Source organism: Lipomyces arxii (assembly GCF_038497795.1).
Source record: "Lipomyces arxii strain Phaff 12-163 unplaced genomic scaffold V1512scaffold_7, whole genome shotgun sequence".
Taxonomy (NCBI): domain Eukaryota; kingdom Fungi; phylum Ascomycota; class Lipomycetes; order Lipomycetales; family Lipomycetaceae; genus Lipomyces; species Lipomyces arxii.
The window spans coordinates 104,377-129,180 of NW_027117706.1; the positions used below are offsets into that span (position 1 = coordinate 104,377).

A 24,804-nucleotide genomic window follows, 5' to 3' on the forward strand; every position below is an offset into this window, starting at 1 on the left:
CTTAGCAATTCAGGTCAGCTTCTGTTGTACCTAAATAAGTTAAATATAACACGGACCCGGTAGCCAGCCTCTGCAGTTTAATGAAACCCAGCTAGCCCCTGGTTTCCGCTACCGATGCAAATGATCTCCTGCTCCCATTCACTTCACAAGTAAGTGAACTGTTCTTGACCGGCTGAAGCTAGCCAGAACAGAATGGCGGCCGGTCAATTACTTACGCATCGCGGCAACGCATCGTTTCTGTCCAGTCATCTCTCTTCTATTGACGACTTTCTGACTTCAGTTCTGGTCGATGCTCTCTATTTTTGGCTTCCGGTGCACAAAGTTCACCCGACCAGGCGTACACCACGAGGTCCACAGGCGGCCGCAATTGCGGGTCTGATCCAGAGACATGCGCATAGTATGAACGTGTCCAGTCTGTTGGGGGAGTTTCTGGCACAGCCGTTTGTTAAGATGTACTTTACTGGAATCTGTACAAAACAAAAACTGAAGCAGGAATTTGAGTCTCATGCTCGGAGGTACTTGAACATGTATAATCTGGACGTGCAGTTTGAATTGGGTACAACGGAACGGTATCGTTTAGTGTCTGGCCGATCCGAGGCATGTGTGCTGGCGCGGAAAGTCATCATGCCAGATACAACAATTATGCATTTGTCAGGCAAAATGGTCGCTCTGTCTGAGGACGATGAGACGAGTTTAAAACGGGACTTTTCAATAATATATTCGCACAGATTAGGCGAGTCATGCCTGATGTTAGGACCGTGCCGGTTTGTGAATCATGACTGTAATCCCAACGCGAAATTCATGGCTCGAGGCGGACAAGGTATCGTGAACGTGGTTGCGGTGCGAAAGATAGATGTGGGGGAAGAAATCACAGTGTGCTATGCAGACAACTATTTTGGCAAGCGAAACAGAGAGTGCATGTGCGCGACTTGCGAACTAAAAGGCAAAGGTTTCTTTGGCCAGCGAAGAAGCACGCCGTCAACTGAAGCCAGCGATGAGAGCGAGATTGACACCAGTGACGACGAGTGTACGAGTTTGAGCGAGTCTGATGATGAGGCTGGTCCGAAAAGACATAAGACGAGGGCGCAGAAACGGCGCCGATTGAACGGCGAGTCAATAGTCGAGAGTATCGTGCCTGGTCTATCACGGGCCTCGCCGCCGAAACCGAAACGACGACGACCACCACCACCACCACCATCACCACCACCACCACAACTACAGCCAGAGGTTGGGATGATTGAAGAACACGGAATTCGGCGGTCGAGCCGGGTGCGTGTGCGGGCGAGCAAAGATTACGACGACGTGGTAGCAGTACGAGGCTATGTCAAATCTACGATCAAGGTCGAAGGATTTGAGGTGCGGATACCATCAACAAAAATACTTAAATCAATACGAATGAAAGCACAACAAAAATTTGCGCCTAAGCAACAGGTTAAGGAAAGTGCGGCGACTACAATCAGACCGCCAAACAGCACAAGGAGCTCTGTGCGAATCTCAGCTATTGTGGCAAAGGCTGCAAAGGCTGCGAAAGCTTTGGCAGCGAAACAGGCGAGATTACAAGCAGCCAAACAAGCAAAACTCGCAGCAGCTTTGGAAAGCAGAAACAGGATAGGCTTGGTCACACCACCGTTAAGTATGACCGAAACCAGTGATGGTGAGCATCATCCGACTCTGATATTTATTCGGAGACTAACAAAGTAGCTCAAAGCGACTCGGATTGGGACAGTGAGGATGACCGGTACATGTACGAGTCATGGATCCACAAAACTCCAAACACTTCTATTTCAAGGTCATCGATGAATTACAATGCGTTCTGGGGTTCGAGGGAGCAGGATTATCGACCAGCAGACGCGGACAAGAAGTACGCAAAGAACATTCATGATGTTGATTTTGAGAGTGTGAGTATCCCGAAGTTCAAGAGCTGGAAATGTGCAAACGCAAACTGCGGGGCTAGATTCATGTTTGGCTGTTCAGAAACAGGACAGCTTGATTACGTCTGCGAGGCTTATGTCTACAAGTCGACACTTAAAGAGCGCGAGATGGTGTGCATGAAGTGCAACAGGCATGCGGCGATATATGGAACAGTCTGGCCGGAGCTAGAAGAAAAAGACGATGACAGTGCAAGTCAAGACAGCGAGAATGAAACTCCAGAGTCTTCTATAACTGTGCCACATGCAGACTTTGTAACACTATGGTAGCAGAAAAATATTTTTGGCAAGTTTGAATTATAAGAATTTAGATTCGTAAATTAACTCTTACAGTCTTAGAAAGATTCGGGCCTTCATCCAAAAAACGAAACGCCATACCAAACACAAAAGGCAATAAATACACAAAACCATCATCACGTAAGAATCAGAATAAAATTTTAAAATTTATTCTAACTTCAATTTTTTTAAAAGTCCAATGCCAGTCCAGGTTATTCCACCATGCCATGTTATTCTCGCTGTAGCAGCAAATGCACACAGAAATATACATCAAAGTAAAGCTTGCCTTGTTACTATTGCTTAATCCCAAAACTTATTGAAATAGACCAAAGCGTTGCTTACTCCTGACCGACCTTGTCGAGCCAGTTAAGCACCATCATGGCCTTCAACAAATTTCCTTTCAAGTCACAATGCACCCCGTCGTAACTGTGTCCCTGAATTGACATGTTCCAGGTGCCCAAGACATCGTACCCTCTAGGAGGAAGAACATCATACATTGAATGCTCAAACATAACCAGTGGCTTGTTGCCTTGAGTCATAATAAACATATCAGGCTTCTTATGACCCGCCGCGTTAGGTGTGACGAATAAACGGGGAAATGTCTTTGTGTCTTTTTCGTATTCAGAGAACTTTCGCTTGATTGCAGATTCAGCTCGTTCAAGGTAACTGATTGTGGCCTGAACATCAAGCTCGTTCCATAGACCTTGACCAAAGATAAAGGCAACCTTGCGACCGACATTAACGTCGCTAAGGTCCTCCACGAACCGGTCAAGTTCATCGTCAGGCTGAGGATACTGAACCTGGAGTTCAATTAAGACCTTCACTTTTTTGGCATCACATGCAAATGAGTTCGGGTCCCACTTGACAATATCATCACTAGAGTAAATTGTCTGAATCGAGCAAGATTTGACATCAATCATCTTATTACAAAAACAGTCATTCCGTTCTTGATCATTGAAGTTCCAGTTTGTGACACCGCCGTAGCCGATGTCTTTACGAAGAATGACATAAAGGGCGCCGAGCATCTGTCTCATCATGGAATCTCCAATGATCACCACGCGATCGAATTTTTCAAGAATAGAGCAAGCCTCTTCGGTAGTGTACCAACGCATATCACACCCACGAGTCATATAAGGAGAGTCCATTCCAATACGGCCACCAGACGACATTGCAGTCACAAGTGACTTTTTGTCCTGGCATAATGGTTCGAACGGCTTGTGGATATCCAAAGACGAGATCTTGCAGATGTCATGGTACGAATACTCAGCAAAAGCGTCGAAATTATCACGAATTGGAACAGCAACACCCATATCTACTTGGGACTTCGCATTTGGGTGTCTGAGTGTTCGAAGATCTGGTGATCGCAAAGTCGGTCCCGATCGTGCAGATGATTCTGAACTTGGAATAGACGAAAAAAATAGAATTTTAATAACAAAAATGACCAGTAATGCACCTACTACATAAGTAGTGCTTGTACCTGTTGCTAAACGGGCCATATTGACCAGACCAGGATGAAGTAGCTTATATAATTATGTCTCAAACAAATGAAGGATTGAGAATGATACACACTTTCGCTCAATTAGTTTGAAATAGCTTGATTTAAAGCAAATGACGTACAATTCAATAGTTTCGCGTGTCAATAAAGCGTATCAACAAAGCACTTTTTGTTCAAGAAGCAAACGAGATTGAAAACGTGACAAAAGAAAAAAATATATAGTGAGATACAACAAAAAAGGAAAGAAATTGAGGCAGCACTGCCGGTGTCAGTGGGTTAGGGTCATAATTGGTGATGCAGCACTTAGTGCTATGAAATACGTATGTCGTGGCTATATATACGCTGTAACTCGTTTATTATTGCTCTAAGCCAATTCGGCATCGTCTAAACTCATCAGTGGAGTTCCACCACGGCTTGCATCTTCCTTTTTATCGACTTGTTGGCGCCAGCCAAATTTAGTCAGCAGGTCTGAACTGAGTGTGTGCTCGAGACAGCCTACTGCATACTTCCCAATAACAGGAAGAAACTTGAACCCACTAAATTTAGAAGGATTAGCGAATCGGGTAATTTGTAACTATCGCTAAAACTTACTGTCCACTACCACCAGTCGCAACAAACAAGTTGCTAACACCAGGCTTGTAATCAAACAAAAAATCTTTGGTAGGCGTGTCATTGTACCAACATATTCTAGCTCGTGTATACGCTCGTTTGGCTATTTCAGGACCGAGATACTCATAAAGTCCTATTCTCAAACACTCGTCCGCATCTTTTGGAAGCGCTGTTCTCTGTGGCGGAAGCTCACCTTGCGAATAATCGACGGTTGGTGGCTTGGAAGAATACCTGCCATCTTCTGCAAGTTGCAAATTTGTGTAACCGTACGAGTGTCTTGCTGCCTTTACAAGACGCGATTCGGGGTGAGGTGGAAACACGTAAAACCCAGACACAAAGTTGATGTAGATTGGAAGATGTTTTGTCTTTTCATACTCTTCTTCAGTCAACTGTATATAACCAACAGGCTACAGTGTCATTACTCTTTGTTTAACAGACCATCATCGAATCATACCTGCCCAGTAGCCAGTGTTCTTGAACTAGTATCAACGAGTGAGTCAGTCCATGCTCCGGCAGATACAATCACAAAATCAACTGCTGCATTCGATCCGTCGGTAAAAGACAGTCCAGTGACAGTAGACTTATCATCCCCATAAACCAGGCTTTTAATTTCTTTCGCAATAAACTTTGCACCCAAACCCGTGCATAAGTTGAACAGATGTTCAGTTGCTTTGGCAGCATACGCCCAACCTGCATCATGACTGAGATAGCCTGCAAGACCAGACATAGCGTCAGTGTGTGTAAGCTTTAAATACTTAGACGCTTCTGGTCCAGACGCGAATTTAGTGACTGGTAAACCAAGAGCTTCCACATTACGCAAGGCATCTTCGAGATATTTAGGATTACCAGCCGGGGTCATGCATAGTAGTCCACAAGGGTGATAGAAATCCTTAAATTGGGTTTTCCATAACTCCAAACTTTCAACCACCATCTTGGCGTAAACTTCGTCATCGTAGTCTGCGCGGACGATTCTGGAAATGTCTACGCTGGATCCATCTGGAACCGGTGGCTGTACACGATCATACAGAGTAATGTCAGTGTATCCAGACTCCAGTAAATGGTAGGTAGTTGAAATTCCAAACTCGCCGGCACCTACGACCGCGATCCGAGCCGTTTTAGCTGGATGCGGTGCCATGATGGAGATTGAGTAGCGACCTGAGTTGCATGATCTCATCACAAATACTCGAGCCTTGAGACACGACCCCTGAAAATAAGAAGTGGTACCAGTTCGAACTCTTTTCGACTACACGCATTGTTCTATACACAAACTAAATTACTCCTTCTTCTCTACTGTTTCTTTTGTCTTTTCGCTTGCCTTGTCCTTCTCAACCATAAGCGCTCGGAAGCGATTTAATGCTGGGAATCCTTCAAGGAAACCGCACAGGCACCATCCGATTCGCTTCAAGGTTGGGACACGGTACATTCCGGTCCAGATATAAATCATTCCAAGCTCGATAAAATGATAGAGAATTACGACCCAAAAAATGGTCTTGATAATGACGGGAATAAACTCAATGTCGTTAATTTTGTATGCTCGTAATAGTGACTCCGGGTTGTTGATTGCCGTCGGGTTCCAATACACAAAGTAGATTCCAGTTAAGATCAGCACTATGATTGGAGCAGTTTTCCATGTTGGAGGTGTGAACTCATCCAGTGGTTTCACAGTTGCGTATCCAAGTCCTTCAGACGCTTGCATTGCCATGCCTACCAATACATCCCTGGCCTCGCCGAGATTGTTCATTGGCGGATTGAAGTCAATCACTGCTTCGCCAACATCAATGCCCTTGTTGTGAATTATCTCGAAGCCAATGGTAATATGATCTTCGGTGATATCTTTCATAACAACGTTGCGAGTAGGATTGATGCCCTTATAAAAAATTAAATAGTCCTTGAGCGACAACACATGATCTGTGTTCATATGAGTGATGATGCGCTGCTTCATTGACAATTTTCGATCTTCAGGAGCAGCTGCGACTTCAGCTTCAACAACCGGAACTGGGACTGAGTCTTCTGCCATATTTTTGTACCACTTATTTGATATCGAATTGATTCAATTAGTAAATTGATGTCTTTTGATAAAATAATAACCTATTTAAAACTCAACGGAGTAACTAATAGTTCACAAAAAGATTGGAAATACGTTTAAATTGCAAGTCATAGAATCAGCAACAAAATATCGGATGTTTAGATTATCAGATCTTTCAATTTAACCAGTTTGCAAACCAGAGCGGGTCTAGATATGTCGGTTCAACAAGTGGTTTAGCTAAGCATAATAAGGGTCTTGTATTTTGTACATTTAAAGGGTTTTGTACTTTTTGATTGCTTCTTTAGTTCGCAGCTTCGATCATCTAAAATCTTCTACCGCGAGCGTTGACCCCTTGACCTCAGCCGTACCATGAAAACAAATCGTAAAAATGATTATTATTTAAAAACTCAGTTTCGAGCTGCATATAAAAGCATTTACTTAGTAAAACAAGCCTTTCAGATACAATAGAAAACTGCCCGAATTATTCGCAATTTAAGGTTTCGTTGTCATGCAAACAATGAAATGTTTTATATTTTATCATGCCGCACTGTTTAATTAAGGTTTAGTCTGTGTTCGACTTATCTTGACCAGTGATGTACGTTCTATAAAATCTAAAGTTGTTACATGCAAAAGAGTAATTGGCAAAATTTATAATATAATAGTTAAAAGTAGAACATAAAAATAAACGACTTCAAAGAGAAAAGAAAAAAAAAATCGGACAATTTATGAATTCATATTACATAATTCTTTATAGGGTTAGGGTATAGCTTAAAAGAATTTCAACTTTATCGTGCAGGAGTGTTTTAAAAAGAATTAAAAGATCTTTCGCCAATTTTCTCTGAAATTCGCTCAACAAGCACTTCAATTGATCATCGTCTATACTTAGAAAGAATGCCTTCGACTGACGAATTTACTGGATGGCTCGGATACGACGCCCAATCTGTTAATGGTAACCTCAAGAAGGGAACCTTCAACCCAAAAATCTTTACTGATGATGATATTGATATCGAGATTTCTCACTGGTATGTTACTCAATTCTTATTTAATCAGCCCAATTGGTTCTAACTCAATACTCTTTAGTGGTATGTGCGCATCTGACCTCCACACCCTTCGTTCTGGATGGGGTGCTACTCCCTACCCTGTCGTTGTTGGACACGAGATTATCGGCAAGGTCATTAAGAAGGGTGCCAATGTCACACAGTTCGAGCTGTAAGCGTTCACTTCATTGATTTTATATAAATTTATATTAACGAAGCCTAGTGGTGACCGTGTTGGTGTTGGTGCTCAGTGCTATTCTTGCCTCGAGGCCGACTGCCACGAGTGCACCAGTGACAACGAGGCTTACTGCCCCGAGGCTGTCTTCACCTACGCTATGACTTATGCTAATGGTGACATGTCGTACGGTGGATACGCCAAGACCGGCCGTTACCCCGCTTCGTTCGCTTTCAAGATCCCTGAGGCACTTACCTCTGAGGTCGCTGCTCCTATGATGTGCGGTGGTATCACTGTCTACTCTCCCTTGAAGCGTAACGGTGCCGGCCCTGGCAAGACCGTTGGTATTGTCGGTATTGGTGGTCTCGGCCACTTTGGTATCTTGTTCGCCAAGGCTCTCGGTGCCGAGAAGGTTTACGGTATTTCTCGTAACACCAGTAAGGAGGCCGATGTCAAGGCTCTGGGTGCTGAGGGAATCATTGCAACTAGCGAGCCTGGCTGGGCTTCCAAGTGGAACCGTAAATTCGATTTGATTGTTTCCACCGCTAACAACTCGGACATGCCTCTGCACGACTACCTTGCCGTTTTGAAGACCGGAGGTCGTTTCGTGCAGGTCGGTCTCCCCGAATCCCCTATCCCCAGTCTTCAATTCCGTCCCTTGATTAACCGTAACCTTCACATTGTTGGATCTCTCCTTGGATCTCGCTCTGAGATTGCTGAGATGCTAGAGCTTTCTGCTACCCAGGGTGTCAAGAGCTGGATCAAGACTTACCCCATGGAGGATGTTAATGAGGTTCTTTTGCTCATGGAGGCCAACAAAGCAAGATACCGTTTTGTTCTTGCCAACTAGATTGTGCTTTAGAGGTGTATTCCGTAACAGATAGACAGATAGATAGATAGATAGATAGATAGATAGATAGATAGATAGATAGATAGATAGATAGATAGATATACGAAAAAATGTCACTATGATACTATATTTAATAAAATTTTTGATTATACTGAAATTTCGTACAAAGAGTTCGCTTGGTGCTACCGAGACAACGCAATAAACAAAGTGAGCAAAATTTTTATTTCTACTCGAGAGGAGGTGTGTCAGCGTATAGATTTTGTCTGGAAATGTTAGCTCGTAGATTATGGAACATGTCAGCAAAACATACGTAGAGGCATAACGGTCTCCTTTGACAGTCGCCTTTTCGATGAAAGCTCTGATCTCGTGCACTTCCTCGGAAGAAAGTGTGACCTTCAAACTTCCGGCGTTTTCCTCAAGTCTGTTAAGCTTAGTTGTTCCTGGAATAGGAAGCACACCCTGCGCCATGAGCCAAGCGAGTGCGACCTGGCCTGGAGTGCAGCCCTTGGAGTCGGCGACCTTCTTGATGACGTCGAGCAACTTAAGGTTGGCAGCGAAATTCTCGGGGGAGAATCGAGGGTTGCTTCTGCGCCAATCGTTCTCTGGGAAATCGTCAGGCGACTTGTAAGCACCGGTTAAGAAACCTCTGCTCAGAGGCGAGTAGGCAACGATGCCAACACCGAGCTCCTTGCACGCGTCAATCAAGCCGTTGGCCTCGGCGTCCATAGAGAATGGAGAATATTCAATTTGGACGGCAGTGATGTGGTGAACAGCACACGCACGACGGAGAGTAGCAGCAGAGCACTCAGACAATCCGAGATACTTCACTTTGCCTTCCTTGACTAGTTCAGCCATGGCAGCAACAGTCTTTTCGATAGGAAGGGTAGGGTCCATACGGTGCTGATAAAATAAGTCAATGCAATCAGTTCCAAGTCTCTCAAGAGACTCATTGCAAGACTGTTTCACGTACTCAGGCTCACCGCAAGGCTGGAAATTATCAACACGGACACCAAACTTGGTGCACAAGAAGATCTCGGATCGCTTGCCAGTCTTCTTTAACCATTTGCCAATAACCTCCTCATTGTTGGCGTAGATTCTAGCGGTATCCAAAAATGTGATACCGAGATCGAGAGCCTTGTCCAAGACCTTGAAGGCGGCCTCGTCATCGAGTTTGGGCTCGTAGAAGACCGAGATACCCTAAGAATGTCAACATATACATCTAACCAAGACACATATTTTGTACCATAGCACCGTAGCCAAGAGCAGTGACGGTTGGACCGTCCTTTCCCAATTGAATTGTTTTTACAGACATTTTGAATTGAGTTGATTGAGTTGATTGAATTGATTGAGTTGATTGTGTGAGGAGTTATGGGGAAGGTGTGAGGATGCTTATATATGCAGTACCTTCTCTATATTAAAGCTTGTCATTCTTAAGCTCCACCAATTAAACTTTAGCTTATTACATCATCAGCTACCTTTGAATGCGGAATTAGCATTTAAGACTTATTTCCCGAGGAGTTTATCCACAGATAAATCCGAGATCGTGGCTTGGAACTAACGTGTTAGGCCTGCCTTTTTGAGATATACTTTTAAGTACGGAAACTAGAGTGTTTAGGATTATATGAAGTGTACGATCTTCTAGATATGTTATTCTGAGCGCCTCCTTATTAAAATTCGACTGTCAACATTAGCAGTCTATAATTTTCGATCTTTACGCATTGGGGTAATATTGCCTGTTATATAAGAGTAAACAGATTGCTATATATCATAGAGAATGATCCTGTAGTTCAATAGCATTCGATATTGTTGTTGTAGTACTTATTGACGCAACCCGACTGGACGAAGAAGGTGAGCGGTTTGAAAGGCCCGGAGATTGCGGTTTGGTTTAGTTGGTGAGAGTGTGGGGAATGTAATATTAGCTTGAAGTGATCCAAGTCGGTGCTGCTTCCTTTCCCCTTGGTATTGGTATTTACAAAACGATTAATTTTGTGCATTTATTATGTGCTTTTGTAGCTGGAGAATACCGTGAGACTATTCCCGTTGCCGTTTGACAATGTCTGACGAAGGCATTAGCTGTCCTGGCAGACATTTCTACGACTGTGACCGTAGTGATTTCACTCCCTAGTGTTAAGAATCCTGAGATGAACTGTAGTTCCTGCTGATAGCCCCCTTATGAAATACGATTAATTATTGGTTTTGAGGTCACACGTGTTCAACTCGCTACATATTTTGCCGTTGAGTCTACAAGCATACGTATGACCTATGAGTACTCAAGACTTATGTTTGTGGGAGGGGAATCTGAATCTCAACTGGAATAGTACCAAATTTTTCAAATAATTGCAACTCGTTTTTTTTCTACTAACAAGGCTGATGCTTGTTTTCACTGGGGTATGTGCAAGCTTGCAATAGCGCCTAATATTGTCGCTTGTTCTAGTCATACTGTCCGTCTATTACATCTCCACCACGCCGGTAGTAAGGGTGGACTGATTGATACGTTCACAAACTATTCATGTTGCTACACCCAACTCTATTGTCGCCAAATAAGACTGGCCGCATATAATTTGTCACAGCACGGATCCATGTCTGCTTAGGATAAAGGCTGTGGTTGAAGCAGAGGATGTTCGTGCTACAACGTTGCGCGTGACTAGTTGTCAGTCATCCTGCGTTTGGATTCACATTGAGGTGGCATTAAAGTGTAGGAAACCAACGACGGGGAACGATACGCGATTAGTGACATCAACATGTGAACGTTTGGCAAATCTTTTCTCGTTCAAAAAAATGCAAGTATTTTGGGTTTGAAGGCTGAGTGGTATCTCAAGATGCTCAAGAATTTTTCGCACTGTTTTCAGTTTCAGAATTAGTAGTAAGGAGTAGATTAATGACCTATTTTAAAGCACAAAATGTCGTTTTTGTTTTCAGACACGGTGTCTGATTTAGATACCCGGACGCCGCCGACACCTTCGACGAATGCTATAGGGATATCTCCCATGATGCGTCTGACCACACTGCCTACCTGTGTCCCCCGTTTGACCAGCACGCAGTCCTTAAATACCGAGTCATCCGTGGTCGAGTTTGTGAATGTTGTCACGTTCCGGACCGAAAACACGGGTATCAGGTCTAGTGTTTTGGCCGCGGCCTGTAACGCCTTGACGACGCCAGTCGAACCCCATCTGTAAAACACCATATCTCTAACAGTTTCTATGCGGCCGAGCAGCCGCTCGTCTGTGATTTGTTTGAGTCCGTACTTATTGTCGACGTCTTCTTCACTCGTGATAAAGTCATCATCGCCTTCTTCGTAGTGAATAAAGTTTTGCCGTGCCAATCTGCGGAGAAATACCTCTGAAATGGCTGATGTAAAGACGTATTTGTTCGGGTCTGGGTACGTCTTTGTAATTCTGTATATACATCGATCCGAGTCGGGATGATCAATTTTGTTGAGCGCCTGTACGTCAGCATATGTCTTAGTTTAACATAAAACCTTCCCGCGTACTAAGATCGTCGGAAACTTCTCCTCGACAAAACTTGACACCATTCGCTCGATTGTCGGATGATCCCAAGTCTCGAGCGGCGAATTTAGCTCAATGCGCTTCAAACACCGCTGCACAACTGCCGACGTACTGCCGTATCCTGTTTTCGTAAGCATAATTTATCTATTCTGATGTATATGACCTACCACTAAATTGGTCTTGCAGCGTATCTACTGCTGTAGCTTCTGCATTTCAGTTAGAAAGTGAAACGTTTGTCATAGAACGAGCGTACTTCTATTGACATGCCGTCGCACAATTGAACCCCTTGAACAGTCAACACCGCAATCTCGCAAAAAAAAATCAAACTCACCATTTCTGCATCAAATTCCCTTCTATCCATCGCATGATTTCGCCCTGCAACCATTCCACATCCTGTAATGCATCATACCCACTATCCTGTATCAGCCAGTAATCACACACCGATTCTGACAGTCATCGCACTCTGTAGCTTTTCCTTCCGCGTCTGTCGAGCCCGATACGTCGACAACGTGAATCAACGCGTCCGCATGCCGTAAATCGTCTAAAAACTTATTCCCCAGCCCCCGGCCTTCGTGCGCGCCAGGAACCAAACCGGCCACGTCGAGCAACATGACCGGAACAAACCGTTTGCCGTTTCGACATGAACCATAGTTCGGTTCGCATAGTTTTTCTTTCCCGAACCGTGCACAAGCACAGTCAACCTGTAAGTATCCTGCCGTAAATTAGTCATGGCTTTGGCTACTCAAGCGCTCTGAAACACACCTGTAGCTTTATTTGGGTCAATTGTAGTAAACGGGAACGCGCCAGTTTGAGCGGAAGCATCTGTTAGACCTATTCGTTCAATATATGTTGAACTCAGTACTTGAACAATCTTTCTTACTATTCAGCCTGCAAGAAGTCAGAACGGAATAGCGACCACAAAGACAGATAGATACTCACATCGTCGACTTGCCACTCGACGGCTTGCCCACTAGCCCAATCAGCGGATCTCGCCCCATCTCTATACAGAACTTCTCACTTCGGACTTTGTCTATGACAATTTCGCCAAAATAAATGTTTGTGCGGCTTAAACTTTCTACATGTGATAGGATTGCAGTTAAAATTATATCAAAGTCTACCCTGAGCAGGATGTTGTCATTATTCATTTATTCTAGCACGCATCTGACATCCCCAAACACATGTATGCTTCAGTTCAGTCTATATCTCCAGATGCAAAAGTAGAATACAACATGGTATTAAAAATGTACGGCTTCCAACGTGTACGGCGTCCAAACAAAGCAAAACAAAAAATACAGGTATCAAAAAGGTTAATCGTTGCTTAGAAGGCAGCAAGACCGAGCGCAAAGCAAGACGCAACAAACGCAGCCGGGGCAGCAAAGATAGACCAGCCAGACTGGATGTTTGATGTCGCAGCAGCGCCGGTGGATGAGGACGAAGCGGCGGTGGTGGTTGCAGCTGCAGCAGAGCTGGTGTTTGAGGTAACACTAGCAGACGAAGCTGAGCTAGCCTGACTGGAGGTGCTGGTCGCGCTGGAAGAGCTAATCGCGGCGCTAGGAATCCATTGGTTGGAAGGACCGGTGTTACCGAGAGCAGCACCGGCACCGTTCCTAAAGTAACCCTCGGCTTGAGCTGGAACGTCAGGCAAAGTGTTGCTAGCTTCCCATAGACCCTTGACATAGGCGGGACAGGTGGAGGGCTTGTTGTTGGCGTGATAACCACCGTCACCAGTGGGCATGACAGTCAAGTTCAACTGGTGCTGGAGATTATAATAATCTTCCAACAAAACAACATCAGTTGAAGCGGCAGATACGTTGGCAATACCGTAGTTGTTGGCTTCCTGAACGTACTCATACATCAAACCACCAGAGAAAACTTCGAGCATTTTGGCAGAGTAAATTGCCTGTACTTCAGTGAACTCGCGGGGCTCGACCAAGTTGCAGCCATACTCGGAAAAGAACAGTGGAATAGAGTAGTTAGCAAAGTTGGCAACCTTCTGGTTGTATCCAGAGACAGTGTAGCTAGATGCACCGCACCACGAGTAGTCGTTCAATCCGAAAAACTCGGCGCGTTCTTCCTCAGGGCCGCAGTTTAGATAGTGAGCAAGCTCGTATCTGTTCTCAGCAACATCAGCAGCACAGTATCCGACTGGAATAGTACGTGGAGCCTGAGCAGCAATGTACCTTTTCATGTCACGGATGACAGCCTTCAATACAGTAGCGGTATCAGTGGTATTGACCGCGTTGACGACCTCGTTGGCAGCAGTAAAGCCAAGCAAGTTGGAGTATGAAGAGAAGGCATCAATGGTAGCAAAGTTGTGCTGCAACAGTACGTAGTTGTATGAATACATGGGGTAGTCACGCGAGATGGCAACTTCTGCAGTAGCAACGTCCAAAAGAAGGTAGATACCGTTGTCCTGTAACAATTGCATGCACTCAGAGTGGTCTGCAGAGTTATCAACGTGGTACACACGAATTGTGTTCATGCCAAGATCCTATTAGCATTATGTCAGTATAAGTGTAAACAATAGTTGGGCCGAATTTAAATGGCGTCCACAGTTTGGCTAGAATTACCTTGATATAAGGAATATCACGTCCGCAGACAGTAATATTCATGAGAGGATCCGAAGTAGCACCATTGATATCAGGGGGCTGGTAGTCAATGCCTAGATAGAAGGAATGTTAGTATTTACGATAAGCAATCGCGTGGTGGAAGCCACAACTTATTGTTATAACAAACCTTTGATATAAAACCGGTCTCCAGTGACAGTGTCAAACAGAGCTGAAGTATCGTCAGTATAAATGTCTAGTTGAGAATGGAAGTGAAAATCTTAAGCAAAACCTACCGTTTCCTCGAACCTCAAGTGGATTGAGGTCTGCAAGTGCTACACCAGCAAAAGCAAGAGCTGCAGAAGCTAAATAAGAAAAGTATTTCATATTTTTATTTTAATGCTTTTAATTCTAATTAGAATCTTCTGGGGTGGAAATGTGTCAAGCAAACGAGAAAGAAGTCAAAAAAGTAAGAGAGAACGGTCTCGGGAATTCAACATCCTCACTTCGACCGAAAGAACGCGACTTCTTCAAATAACGTTCAGATGTTAATTAAGGTTTAATACAACATGCATAAACACATTTTATTTAACTTTTAAGTGCTCTGCGGTCAACACATGTCTCGACCTAAACAGGAAAATGATCAGGGGTAGATGTCTGCCTATTTTAGCCGCTCCATTCCAGATCTACTCCTAATTAAGTAATGGCTACTCCTAATTCAGTAATCGTTAAAAAAATAATTTTTGTTTGAATAAAAATGATTTCATTTTGTCGTTAATAAATAAAAATACCCTTCGCGCCATATAAATGAACAGTTTCTTGCGTCATGTGTAGACGTTTGAACATTCTCATATAATAATGTTGTCATTACTCCCAATATCAATCAAATCTTAACAAGAAAAATGAAACTGGATCTTTGTTGATGGCTGTACAGAAAAATCCGTCATCCTTTTTTTCCCAATAGACCTTTCACCCTGTAAATATTTAATAAAAACCTCTTAGACGTTCTCAACAGGTTGAGCCTGTTGTGAAGCTTGTGGCGACGAGCTTCCAAGTCCAAAAGGGTTCTCATCCGAATCTGGAAGTAATAAAGCATCTTCGTCTATCGATCCCGATAGATTTGAATCTCGACTGTCGCTACCGCTGAGAAGTGGCGATGAAACGCTGTGGTCGTCCACGCTTGAACGACATCCGATGTTAGCCAGATCAATATCAGTAGACGGCTTCTGATATTTTTTCAAAAGCGGTAGATATCCATGATCTTCACGGAATTTCAATAATACCATACCAACCATCACACAAATCCAGTATAAGTTATACATAAAAACTGATCCATATGTTGCCGAATTTTGCCACCCTATACAGTATTAGATCCGCTCTTCTCTAATACAGACCAGTTTAACCTACCCAAAAAAGCTTGGAAAATCATCCATCCACCATCGCGAAGCGGGTTGCAACAGTTGACATGCCACACACTCTGACGAATGTCATAAGACCCCGGACCGGATCCGACCTCAGCTACATCTCCCCCGACCAGCTGCGACCAATGATAGTTTTCAAAGTACCACACCGATCGCGACATCAATCCGGCAGCAACCAAGTACAAGAAACACGTCGAGATGATCAAGAAGATCTGGATCCGCATATGGTTGCCACCAGAGTAAATAAAGTATCCGACTGACGTTCCACACCCTATTCCGGCAATAACAGACAGCGGGAACGCGGAAGGAGGCGCAGAGAGCGAGACACCACCCATGAACACGACGGCTTCTATACTTTCACGCAGCACAGTCACAAAAGGTAAAATCGCCATCGCGTATCGACTTGAGAACGAACCTACTGTTTGTTTACCTTCGTGTTTGGCCAACGCCTTTGCGATCTTCACTCGCCACTTGTCTTTCATCTTACTGAGTCGAAGCATAGCTTGCCCCATCAGAGAGATGATGATTCCGGCTATGAGACAAAACACTCCTTCCCAAATATCTTCAGACGCGGCCCAGACATCTTCTCCAAGTAAATACCATGCCAGAATACAGCCTGATCCTAGAAACAAACAAATTGCAAACCCAGCTGCCGATCCAACCCACACCTGCCGAACAAGTCGCTTGTATAACACTGTATCCTCCGAGTTGCCCACGCCTTGCTTAAGAAAAGCTAGTAAGACTGAAATAATGATCGAGGCTTCAACAGTCTCGCGAAACAGGCTAGTTCTAGTCAGTATACACGTGCTTAACACTAGCAGATAAAACACTCACATGAAGAAGATCGATACATCAAACAAACTATTCGCCATTTGTATCTAAACTGGAAATTGGTCACACGACACGTTCACTTGACCACTGAATCCGATATACCCACAGCTCTAGAATATCGGTAAATTGTATAAAAGCACTAGTAAGTAGCTTATTTTGTACTGTAAATTGCACACTTTCGAAGGCTGAAGAAAACAGTAAATCTCTTGATGTTTTGCCGAGAAATTCGTTGTTCATGAACTTATTCGCCCCGAGTTAAACGGTGCCCTAACCCTTTTCTCATTGTCTACACTTTACTTGATTTAATTGTTGTAGCAACTTTATTTTTTATTCATATTTCTTCTTGCAAAATTATCACGGAGAAAGCTCTAAGACAGCTTCACACCTTTTAGTGCTAGCTTAAGAATTTCCTCAACTTCATCCCAGTCATCTGTAGGAATTCCGACCATGTCAATGCCATAGAACTGCTGAATCTCGTTCAACTGGCGCCATGATCTCTCATCATGAACAAACGAGATTGAAACTCCGATACGGCCAAATCTGCCAGTCCGTCCAATCCGATGTAAATACGTCTGAGGATCAGGGTTGCCATTAGCATCAAGCGGAACATCGTAGTTTATGACCATTGACACACTGGCAATATCAATACCTCGTGCAATAACATTGGTCGTGATCAGAACCTTGCTGCGACCGGTCCGGAAATCTTCTAAAATGCGATCACGATCTTCTCCTTCAAAACCTCCATGAAGAACTGAGCATTTGTGGCCATCCTCAGTCATTCGCGCTTGCACTTTCTCTGCAGTCATACGAGATTGCACAAAAATAATTGACGATCCAACCGTAAGCAAGTGGTAAAGACCAACAAGAACTTCATACTTGTTCTCCTCTCCATCGCATTCCATGTACAGCTGTTTGATTGCATCGACATTTAATTCTTCTGTCTTGAGTCGGATCTCGTTGGCTTCCGGGATAATAGTTCGTGCATATTCTGCAACATCGTCCGGGAAAGTAGCGGAGAACAGAACAAGTTGAGTCGCACTTGGCATTGCATTCCGAATACGGATACACTGGTCTCCAAGACTCTGAGCCTCAATCATATTGTCTGCCTCATCAAGCACAAACACTTTCACATGCTGAACCGGGAGCCGTCTACGCTGGATCATATCAAGAACAGTACCTGGTGTTCCGATAACGACCTGCGAAGTCATGATTCCCCGAGATCGCTCACCAGGAATGGCAAATCCAGAAGAAATGCCTGTAAATTTGCTCATCTCCTGCACGACAGTCATGGTCTGTCTCGCGAGCTCACGAGAAGGCGATAAACAGATCGCCTGGACTTCGTTCAAAGACTCGTCAACTCTAGACAGCATGGTTAAAACGAACGCAGCGGTCTTTCCTGTACCTGACTGCGATTGTCCAATCATATTTTTTGCTCTTCGACAAGTTAGTAGTTTTCTCAATGCTATTGTAGGGTCTGACTTACGGGTTGCTGAGCAATAATGGCAATGCTCGCTCTTGAATCTTTGATGGCTTTTGAAATTTCATCGCGTAAAGGCCCTTAATCAGTTCTTCCTTACTAAACAATCATCAAATCAGCATTGAGGTTTTTGAGATAAATTCGACTTACAGTCCAAGCTCTTCAAACGATTTGATTGAGTACAGAGGCGAATTTGGATCGGCCTGTAAATCTGCAAGCTTGACAGCAACTTCGTATCGATTCTCAACCAAACTATTGCCATTTTTTTCTGCGTCTCCATTGGTCTTCTCAGTTGATGAATCTGTAGTTGATTCGGTTTTATCAGCAGCAGGTTTGGCAGCAGCGGGCTTTCTGTAAGACGGTCTAGCGGACGCAGCCGGCTTATAAGATCCTGAATTCGATATTGGAACAGGTTCCCATGAATCGCTAGAAACGGCGTTAATGTTTGTAACTGATGTCCATGAATCAGCAGCAGCTGATTCTTTTACAGGAGCATCCCATGACTCTGCTGGAGCTGATTTGACTTCATTTGTCCCTGGTGAAGTTGACGTTTTGGGCGTTGTCTCAGTCTTGACTGGCTCATCCCATGACACTGCAGCACCTTCAGGAGTATCCCATGATGATGCCGCAGCAATCGGAGTATCCCAGCTAGACATAATTCAATGTTAAAAAAATGTTTTGCTCGAAAAGTGTCTTGATCTGCCTTGTAATCGTTTAAAGCTTTTTGTCAGTTCGTAAAGCCCAATAATTCCTCTCTATTTTAAACACCAGCTAAATGTGATTTTTCGTATTTTCATGTACAAATTCAATTTGATTTTGAATGGATTTTTTGGTTGATAAAATGCAAATTGGCAATTCCTTAGAACTGAAGTGGTTACCCGGATTACACTGAGTATTTCTGGGGGTTGGATGCGACTTGAGTGGAAAAGCCCGACTGTAGTCGTCAAGTGCGAACTGGGATTTGTGAACGCAATTAACAATTTCTTGCAAAGGCATTTGGAATTTTAATAAGAGGAAGAGTGGAAGACAGAATGGCTGAACCAGGTGCTCAAATTGAAGATGAGCTATCGTTTGGTACTGAATTGAAGGTAATTGTGTCCTGTGGGAGGGCGGATACTATAGTATTTGGACCTTATATGCTGACAGTATTCTTAGGATGGATTCAAAATTACGGAAGCATGGGTATGGAATGCTTGTGGAAGTATTTTATGCTTATATATGCTGATACTCGAAATCTAGGTTGGTAATGGTATCCGGTGGCTGGACGACATTCAAATGTTCTATAGAGAACGAGCAGCTCTAGAGAAAGAATACTCAGTCAAACTACTTGCCATTGTCAGTAAATACTTTGACAAGAAAGCAAAGAAAAGTATAAGTTTAAGTGTTGGTGATACTCCTCAAGTGACTCCGGGATCTCTTGAATCGTACGTGAAACTCAGATCAAGAGGAGGATATGATGATTGATCAGATGTAGTGCGAGTATGGTTACATGGACAGACATTCTTACTCAGACTGAAAATATGGCAAACCAAAGAGATCGTCTTTCTAGTGAAATGACACTACAAGTTGCAGATCAATTACGAGGACTCCAAAACCGATACGAGAACTTTCGCAAAATGGTTATTTCCATTATTGAAGATCGAATATAAGAGCTAACATTCACGTTAGCATGTTGCCTTTAACGAAAAGCTAGAAGAGTCAAGAGATGAAGTTCATAACGAACTTAAGAAATCTAAACAAATATACGATGCCGCCTGTCAGACTGTTGAGACTTCCAGAATAAAGGTCGAGAAATCATTTGACGCCAGTAAAGTAAGATCCCATTTTCAAAAACGCTACTTCTCATGCTTATGACTGAATAGGGAAAAGCTGCAAAGCACTACGAGCAGAATCAATTAGACATGAACAACGCAAAGGTAGGCTACTGGAACCGTCAATGCGGCAAAACGCTGACATGATTTAGAACTCATATCTGATTGCAATCAACGTGGCCAATCGTTTGAAAGATAAATACTATTTTCAAGATGTTCCTTCTTTACTCGACGTACGTACACTTCCCTGTCGGCTGGCAACATGCTAATATGTCACAGAGTATGCAAGATTTAAATGAAGCCAGAGTTCGCAAGCTGAACTTTATTTGGTCACAGTCAACGTCTCTTGAAACTTCATGCTTCCAGCGATGCATAGAGCACATGGACCAGGCCACGCAAGCCATTGGCCGAAACGATCCAGTGCTGGACTCTGCCATGTTTATGCGCCACAACGCGGTACCGGACTGGGCTCCTCCACCTGACTTTTTGTACGAGCCCTCTCCAATCTGGCATGACGATGACAAGATGATCACAGACGACTCCGCAAAGACGTACCTAAGAAACAAAATTGCAAAGTCACGGCGAGGAATACAAGAATTACGGTCTACTGTAGAGCAGCAGCGTAAAGAAATTGAAAACTTGTACGAACTACGTGAACAGTCAATAAAGGACTCTACGAAAGGTAATTTTGATGAAGTTTTCACGAAGCTTATTACGATTCAGCAAGACGCCGCGTTGTCTGACAGTAAGCGAATTATGCTCGAAGTCGAGGTTGAAACGGTGGAGATGGTGGTCGGGGACATTGTCAGAGGTACAAAACCGCACGATTTCAAGTCGGTGTCGTTCACCATTCCGACGACGTGCTTGTTATGTAACGAGACGGTGTGGGGTTTGACTAGGCGTGGGTACAAATGCCGCGACTGTGGCTACACTTGTCACGCCAGATGCGAAATGAAGGTGCCGGCAGACTGCTCGGGGATGAAAGTGAGCAAGAAGAAGAAAAACAAACAGTCGGTTGATACCATGAGTTTGAATGAAAATGGTGACAATAGCGAGGACAATAACTCGACGTATGGCAGGTCCAGTACTTTGACGTCGTACACATCGTCAATGCTAGGTAGGTGCTGTTCCCTGTGAGTCTAGATTTGTATTGACAAATGACAGATTCCGTCTCGCGATTCGGTAGGCACAAACCGAAACAATCGTCATCTGCGGTATCGACTGCCGACCCTTACGCTATTCCTGGAATGCAGAGGCACGAGGAAGCCAAGGCCAAGTTTTCGTATTTACCGAATGGCGACGGCGAGATACCGCTGACGCAGGGAGATGAGCTCGAAGTTCTGGAGCCGCATGACGGCACCGGCTGGGTTCTTGTCCGGAACGGGATCAGTGAAGGGTTAGTACCGTTCAGCTATATTGAGATGGTTCAAGACATGACTCGGACGTCTTCAATTTCGTCGTCGACAGCGTCGATAGCGACGTCAGGAAAGAAGAAAGGGCCACAGGTTGCGCCGAAAAGAGGTGCAAAGAAAGTTAATTACGTCGTGGCGTTGTATGATTACATCGGTCGGTCTGACGCCGAGTTGACCATACACGAGGGCGACAAGATTATGTTAACAGGAGGAAATACTGGCGATGGATGGACGGAAGGTAAGTTTTTCTTATAGCAAACTCACTCCAGTGCTAATGAGTTAGGCGAATTAAATGGTGTTATAGGAAGTTTCCCTACGAATTATTCTCGTCCATTGGACTAGACTGCATGTAGCTTATCCTTTAAAAAAGAATATACGGCATATTTTAGAAAATTTATTAAGTTAGCTAAAATTGTCACTCGTTCCGCATTTTCTTCCGTACAGCAAGTGCATCTTCGGTGATAATTGCACGTTTTGTTCCCGGAACCGATCCGGTTTTGATGTCATTATCTTCGTTCGAGATTCTCCGGTTTGGATATTCAACATTCTGGCCCTCAAAAATACTAGAGTTACGTTAGCGTCAAAGCAAACCTAAAATGGCCCAATCTGCTCACTTTAATGAAACTTTTGGCATTTCTGAGAAGTACGGGTGTTGAAGGGCTTGGTCGGCAGTAAGTCTTGTGAGCGGATTGTAATCCAGCAAGCTCCGTAAGAGCTGAAACCCCTTCGGTTGCGAACCGCCGATGGATTGGTACCAGGCTTCCAAACTGTCCGGGTACAGTCTAAAAGTTGAAAGCGACCTGTATTCTGGATGCTGTGGCAGTGATGGCCATCGTTCTTCTAATATCTAGTGTTAGTAAATTTTCATAAAAATCAGAGTAAACTCACTACTTGGAGTTCCCAGGATTTCAATGACTTTTTGCATCTGGTTTCGCTGAAAAGGCACCATTTTTTTGTTGTCCATCTTTGCTTCCTCGCCTTTAAAGATGGGTCTTAACGCCAGTAACTCTGCAAAAATACACCCGACAGCCCACATGTCTACCGCCGGAGTGTAATGTTTTGATCCGAGTAAAAGTTCAGGTGCACGGTACCAGATCGTGACTACAACTTTATCGCCCGTGAAGAGAGGCTGCAGTGGTTTGTAGAACAGGCGTGCAAGCCCAAGATCACCAATTTTGACAACACCGTCAGCAGTGACCATGATATTTGCCGGCTTCAAATCACGGTGCAACACCCAGTTTTGGTGTAGATATGACACCCCGTTGATGAGCTGCCATAGGATAGACTTGATTGTTGATTCTGGAAATGCCCGACGCTCGGGATGGGAATGAAAATGTACAAGTTGCTGGTACTCTTGTCAGACTGTGTATATTATTGATGCAGATTAACTTACTAATAAATCATGCTCTGCGTATTCAAAGATCATGAAAATGCATTTGTCCTCTAAAATGATCTCGACCAGTGTGGTCACATTGACATGCTGTAGTTCGCGACAAAGCGCGATTTCTCGGCATGCTGACTGTGATATGCCAGTATAATGTGTAACTTCTCCTTCTTTGTCTGCTTTGAACTTTTTGATTGCGAATTCCCTTGCTTCCCTTTCATGAAATTAGACCTCTGAAGTCACTCATCTGCGACAAACGTACCCATTTCGTGACCGTGCTTTGTATACTCTAAACAATCAGTCTGCATTCATACTCACACGCCAAGGGACGTACCTTCCGTAAGTTCCAGCAGCAATGTAGCCTAGAATCTCGTACTTGTCGAGCACCTTCTTACGCTCATTGTCTCGTCGAATCTTGTATCCACCGAGAGGGGACCGCGTCCAATGCGGGGGCATGTAATGCGCAAAGTTATCTAAACGGATAGTTCGGCGCAGTACTTGTTTGAGAGGTCACTAATGTTTACGCCTCTGAGTCCAAGATGACGACCATCGCACCTCATGACACAAGACCCTTTGAATATGTAAATTGCATCTACGAGTTACAGTTAAAAGTTGAAAATCCTAAACCAACATTCACTCCGCTAAATTACACATAATGTACTCGTACAAATTAAATGCTTTGTAAGTTAAACAAAGGCAAAACTTTATTACCTAGTGTTAGGCATGTTGGAGCTCAGCCAGCTTAGTCCTTCGGTCAATCCGTCGCCTGTCTTCGCGGTGCTGGGTTGGACATACCATATTCTGTCTTCCAACCTCTCAAGTTCTAGTGCCTGAGTGACTTCGGTCGGTGACATTGCACCTGGTAGATCCTGTTTGTTTGCAAAGACAAGCAGCAAACAGTCTTTCATCTCCCGGTCTGATATAATGCGATGCAACTCCTGTTTAGCCTCCTCAATCCGTTCCCGGTCAGCAGAATCTACTACGAAGACTAAGCCCTGTGTGCCTGTGTAATAATGACGCCATAAAGGGCGAATCTTGTCTTGGCCACCGACGTCCTAGGTGTTGTCAGACGCATCATTGCAGCATCGTACCTAGTATTCATACCCAAACATTGAACTTGATGTTCTTGTAAGTTATTGACTCAACATTGAATCCCACAGTAAGAATAGTTGTGACTCTGAATTCCAATGTTAAGCCTCAACAAATACAGACTCTCACGATTCAACTTACGCCTGCCCCAATTTGAGTCTGAAAAGAATAGCTAAAATTTGTGTTAAATCAATGAAGCGACACGAAATATTAGACTAGAACGTACTTGTTTTTCCCGCCGCGTCGAGTCCAAGCATGAGAATCCTGTAAAAGTCAATATTATTTCTTGAAGTATGAATTCAAGACGCATACCGCATTTCCCGACTGGCGAAGAGTTTTGCCTACATACAGTTTAGTACATGTTAGAATGCAATAACAGCAAGTATCACACCCATAACCTACTAAATACACCTCCCATCCTCACGAAGTGTTCGCCAACTGGGGATCAAATACTGTGTAGGAACTACTAAATAGTGACCGGTCAGATATTGATGCTGTTTATCTTGCTCCCGCAAATTTGCAGTATTTCACGACTAATTGAAATTCAGTGTAGCACTCAGAAAGAAATCAAAGCTTGAATTATGAGGAGAATTTGAATTTGGTTCAATAAATACATTAAACTTAAGGACGAACCCACAAAAAACGCAATTCAATGTGACCCTGCGGCGCGGGTTCGGCATTTATAGTAAGAAAAAGGGGGAGTCCAAATCCTCAAAACAAAAAATTTGTGTTCTTGTTCAAGTTCTGATTGTAAATTTATCGCGAGAAAAAATCAAACGTGGTATTTGTAATGGTTTTAATTATTATATATTTGGGCGAGTAACAACTGGAACTGAAGTCAAACGACAATTATAAGCATGATATCTCGTTGCTATTCCACTGCAGAACGTTAGCACAGCCTATTTCAAGGTCAAATTGTATTGGGAAACAG

At 43.8% G+C, this 24,804-nt stretch overlaps 13 protein-coding genes across 13 annotated transcripts; 3 read left to right on the forward strand and 10 right to left on the reverse strand.

Annotated features, from left to right (window-relative positions):
• Positions 1-44: 44 nt before the first annotated feature.
• V1512DRAFT_262422 (uncharacterized protein) lies at positions 45-2,508 on the forward strand. Its single transcript, XM_066916279.1, has 4 exons — positions 45-1,654; positions 1,702-2,214; positions 2,262-2,345; positions 2,400-2,508. The coding sequence occupies exons 1-2, from the start codon at positions 193-195 to the stop codon at positions 2,196-2,198; spliced, it is 1,959 nt and encodes a 652-aa protein (XP_066771546.1). The 5' UTR covers positions 45-192; the 3' UTR covers positions 2,199-2,214; positions 2,262-2,345; positions 2,400-2,508.
• V1512DRAFT_262427 (uncharacterized protein) lies at positions 2,198-3,919 on the reverse strand. Its single transcript, XM_066916280.1, has one exon. The coding sequence runs from the start codon at positions 3,698-3,700 to the stop codon at positions 2,543-2,545; it is 1,158 nt and encodes a 385-aa protein (XP_066771547.1). The 5' UTR covers positions 3,701-3,919; the 3' UTR covers positions 2,198-2,542.
• Positions 3,920-4,063: 144 nt separating this feature from the next.
• On the reverse strand, positions 4,064-5,443 carry V1512DRAFT_207618 (FAD dependent oxidoreductase; the record flags this gene model as incomplete). The annotated part of the gene is made up of 3 exons (XM_066913413.1): positions 4,064-4,235; positions 4,291-4,715; positions 4,763-5,443. 3 exons carry the CDS (start codon positions 5,441-5,443, stop codon positions 4,064-4,066), a joined length of 1,278 nt encoding a protein of 425 aa, XP_066771548.1.
• Positions 5,444-5,519: 76 nt separating this feature from the next.
• V1512DRAFT_262431 (uncharacterized protein) lies at positions 5,520-6,526 on the reverse strand. The gene has a single exon (XM_066916281.1). The coding sequence runs from the start codon at positions 6,323-6,325 to the stop codon at positions 5,582-5,584; it is 744 nt and encodes a 247-aa protein (XP_066771549.1). The 5' UTR covers positions 6,326-6,526; the 3' UTR covers positions 5,520-5,581.
• Positions 6,527-7,080: 554 nt separating this feature from the next.
• On the forward strand, positions 7,081-8,547 carry V1512DRAFT_291081 (chaperonin 10-like protein). The gene is made up of 3 exons (XM_066918243.1): positions 7,081-7,356; positions 7,415-7,543; positions 7,595-8,547. The coding sequence occupies exons 1-3, from the start codon at positions 7,226-7,228 to the stop codon at positions 8,394-8,396; spliced, it is 1,062 nt and encodes a 353-aa protein (XP_066771550.1). The 5' UTR covers positions 7,081-7,225; the 3' UTR covers positions 8,397-8,547.
• On the reverse strand, positions 8,455-9,769 carry V1512DRAFT_291082 (NADP-dependent oxidoreductase domain-containing protein). Its single transcript, XM_066918244.1, has 3 exons — positions 9,640-9,769; positions 8,707-9,593; positions 8,455-8,659 (listed from the first exon to the last, which is right to left on the reverse strand). The coding sequence occupies exons 1-3, from the start codon at positions 9,706-9,708 to the stop codon at positions 8,623-8,625; spliced, it is 993 nt and encodes a 330-aa protein (XP_066771551.1). The 5' UTR covers positions 9,709-9,769; the 3' UTR covers positions 8,455-8,622.
• A 1,431-nt stretch (positions 9,770-11,200) lies between these two features.
• On the reverse strand, positions 11,201-13,018 carry V1512DRAFT_262441 (P-loop containing nucleoside triphosphate hydrolase protein). The gene is made up of 9 exons (XM_066916282.1): positions 12,842-13,018; positions 12,783-12,790; positions 12,665-12,733; positions 12,365-12,614; positions 12,234-12,314; positions 12,156-12,187; positions 12,070-12,108; positions 11,887-12,023; positions 11,201-11,838 (listed from the first exon to the last, which is right to left on the reverse strand). Exons 1-9 carry the CDS (start codon positions 12,898-12,900, stop codon positions 11,272-11,274), a joined length of 1,242 nt encoding a protein of 413 aa, XP_066771552.1. The 5' UTR covers positions 12,901-13,018; the 3' UTR covers positions 11,201-11,271.
• On the reverse strand, positions 13,019-14,924 carry V1512DRAFT_262444 (Glucanosyltransferase-domain-containing protein). Its single transcript, XM_066916283.1, has 4 exons — positions 14,745-14,924; positions 14,639-14,680; positions 14,473-14,564; positions 13,019-14,393 (listed from the first exon to the last, which is right to left on the reverse strand). The coding sequence occupies exons 1-4, from the start codon at positions 14,833-14,835 to the stop codon at positions 13,221-13,223; spliced, it is 1,398 nt and encodes a 465-aa protein (XP_066771553.1). The 5' UTR covers positions 14,836-14,924; the 3' UTR covers positions 13,019-13,220.
• Positions 14,925-15,191: 267 nt separating this feature from the next.
• V1512DRAFT_224858 (iron permease FTR1 family-domain-containing protein) lies at positions 15,192-16,920 on the reverse strand. The gene is made up of 3 exons (XM_066913798.1): positions 16,704-16,920; positions 15,856-16,652; positions 15,192-15,805 (listed from the first exon to the last, which is right to left on the reverse strand). Exons 1-3 carry the CDS (start codon positions 16,739-16,741, stop codon positions 15,447-15,449), a joined length of 1,194 nt encoding a protein of 397 aa, XP_066771554.1. The 5' UTR covers positions 16,742-16,920; the 3' UTR covers positions 15,192-15,446.
• Positions 16,921-17,001: 81 nt separating this feature from the next.
• On the reverse strand, positions 17,002-19,000 carry V1512DRAFT_262446 (P-loop containing nucleoside triphosphate hydrolase protein). Its single transcript, XM_066916284.1, has 3 exons — positions 18,328-19,000; positions 18,184-18,276; positions 17,002-18,134 (listed from the first exon to the last, which is right to left on the reverse strand). Exons 1-3 carry the CDS (start codon positions 18,831-18,833, stop codon positions 17,069-17,071), a joined length of 1,665 nt encoding a protein of 554 aa, XP_066771555.1. The 5' UTR covers positions 18,834-19,000; the 3' UTR covers positions 17,002-17,068.
• A 111-nt stretch (positions 19,001-19,111) lies between these two features.
• On the forward strand, positions 19,112-21,797 carry V1512DRAFT_262450 (uncharacterized protein). Its single transcript, XM_066916285.1, has 10 exons — positions 19,112-19,265; positions 19,333-19,359; positions 19,417-19,601; positions 19,652-19,796; positions 19,846-19,989; positions 20,040-20,093; positions 20,141-20,221; positions 20,268-21,105; positions 21,153-21,638; positions 21,684-21,797. Exons 1-10 carry the CDS (start codon positions 19,209-19,211, stop codon positions 21,740-21,742), a joined length of 2,076 nt encoding a protein of 691 aa, XP_066771556.1. The 5' UTR covers positions 19,112-19,208; the 3' UTR covers positions 21,743-21,797.
• Positions 21,798-21,801: 4 nt separating this feature from the next.
• On the reverse strand, positions 21,802-23,306 carry V1512DRAFT_224867 (kinase-like domain-containing protein). Its single transcript, XM_066913799.1, has 6 exons — positions 23,119-23,306; positions 23,047-23,073; positions 22,794-22,998; positions 22,289-22,745; positions 22,015-22,240; positions 21,802-21,963 (listed from the first exon to the last, which is right to left on the reverse strand). The coding sequence occupies exons 1-6, from the start codon at positions 23,238-23,240 to the stop codon at positions 21,816-21,818; spliced, it is 1,185 nt and encodes a 394-aa protein (XP_066771557.1). The 5' UTR covers positions 23,241-23,306; the 3' UTR covers positions 21,802-21,815.
• Positions 23,307-23,355: 49 nt separating this feature from the next.
• V1512DRAFT_224872 (ADP-ribosylation factor family-domain-containing protein) lies at positions 23,356-24,487 on the reverse strand. Its single transcript, XM_066913800.1, has 6 exons — positions 24,265-24,487; positions 24,186-24,214; positions 24,100-24,137; positions 24,015-24,045; positions 23,889-23,961; positions 23,356-23,839 (listed from the first exon to the last, which is right to left on the reverse strand). The coding sequence occupies exons 1-6, from the start codon at positions 24,289-24,291 to the stop codon at positions 23,492-23,494; spliced, it is 546 nt and encodes a 181-aa protein (XP_066771558.1). The 5' UTR covers positions 24,292-24,487; the 3' UTR covers positions 23,356-23,491.
• Positions 24,488-24,804: the final 317 nt, after the last annotated feature.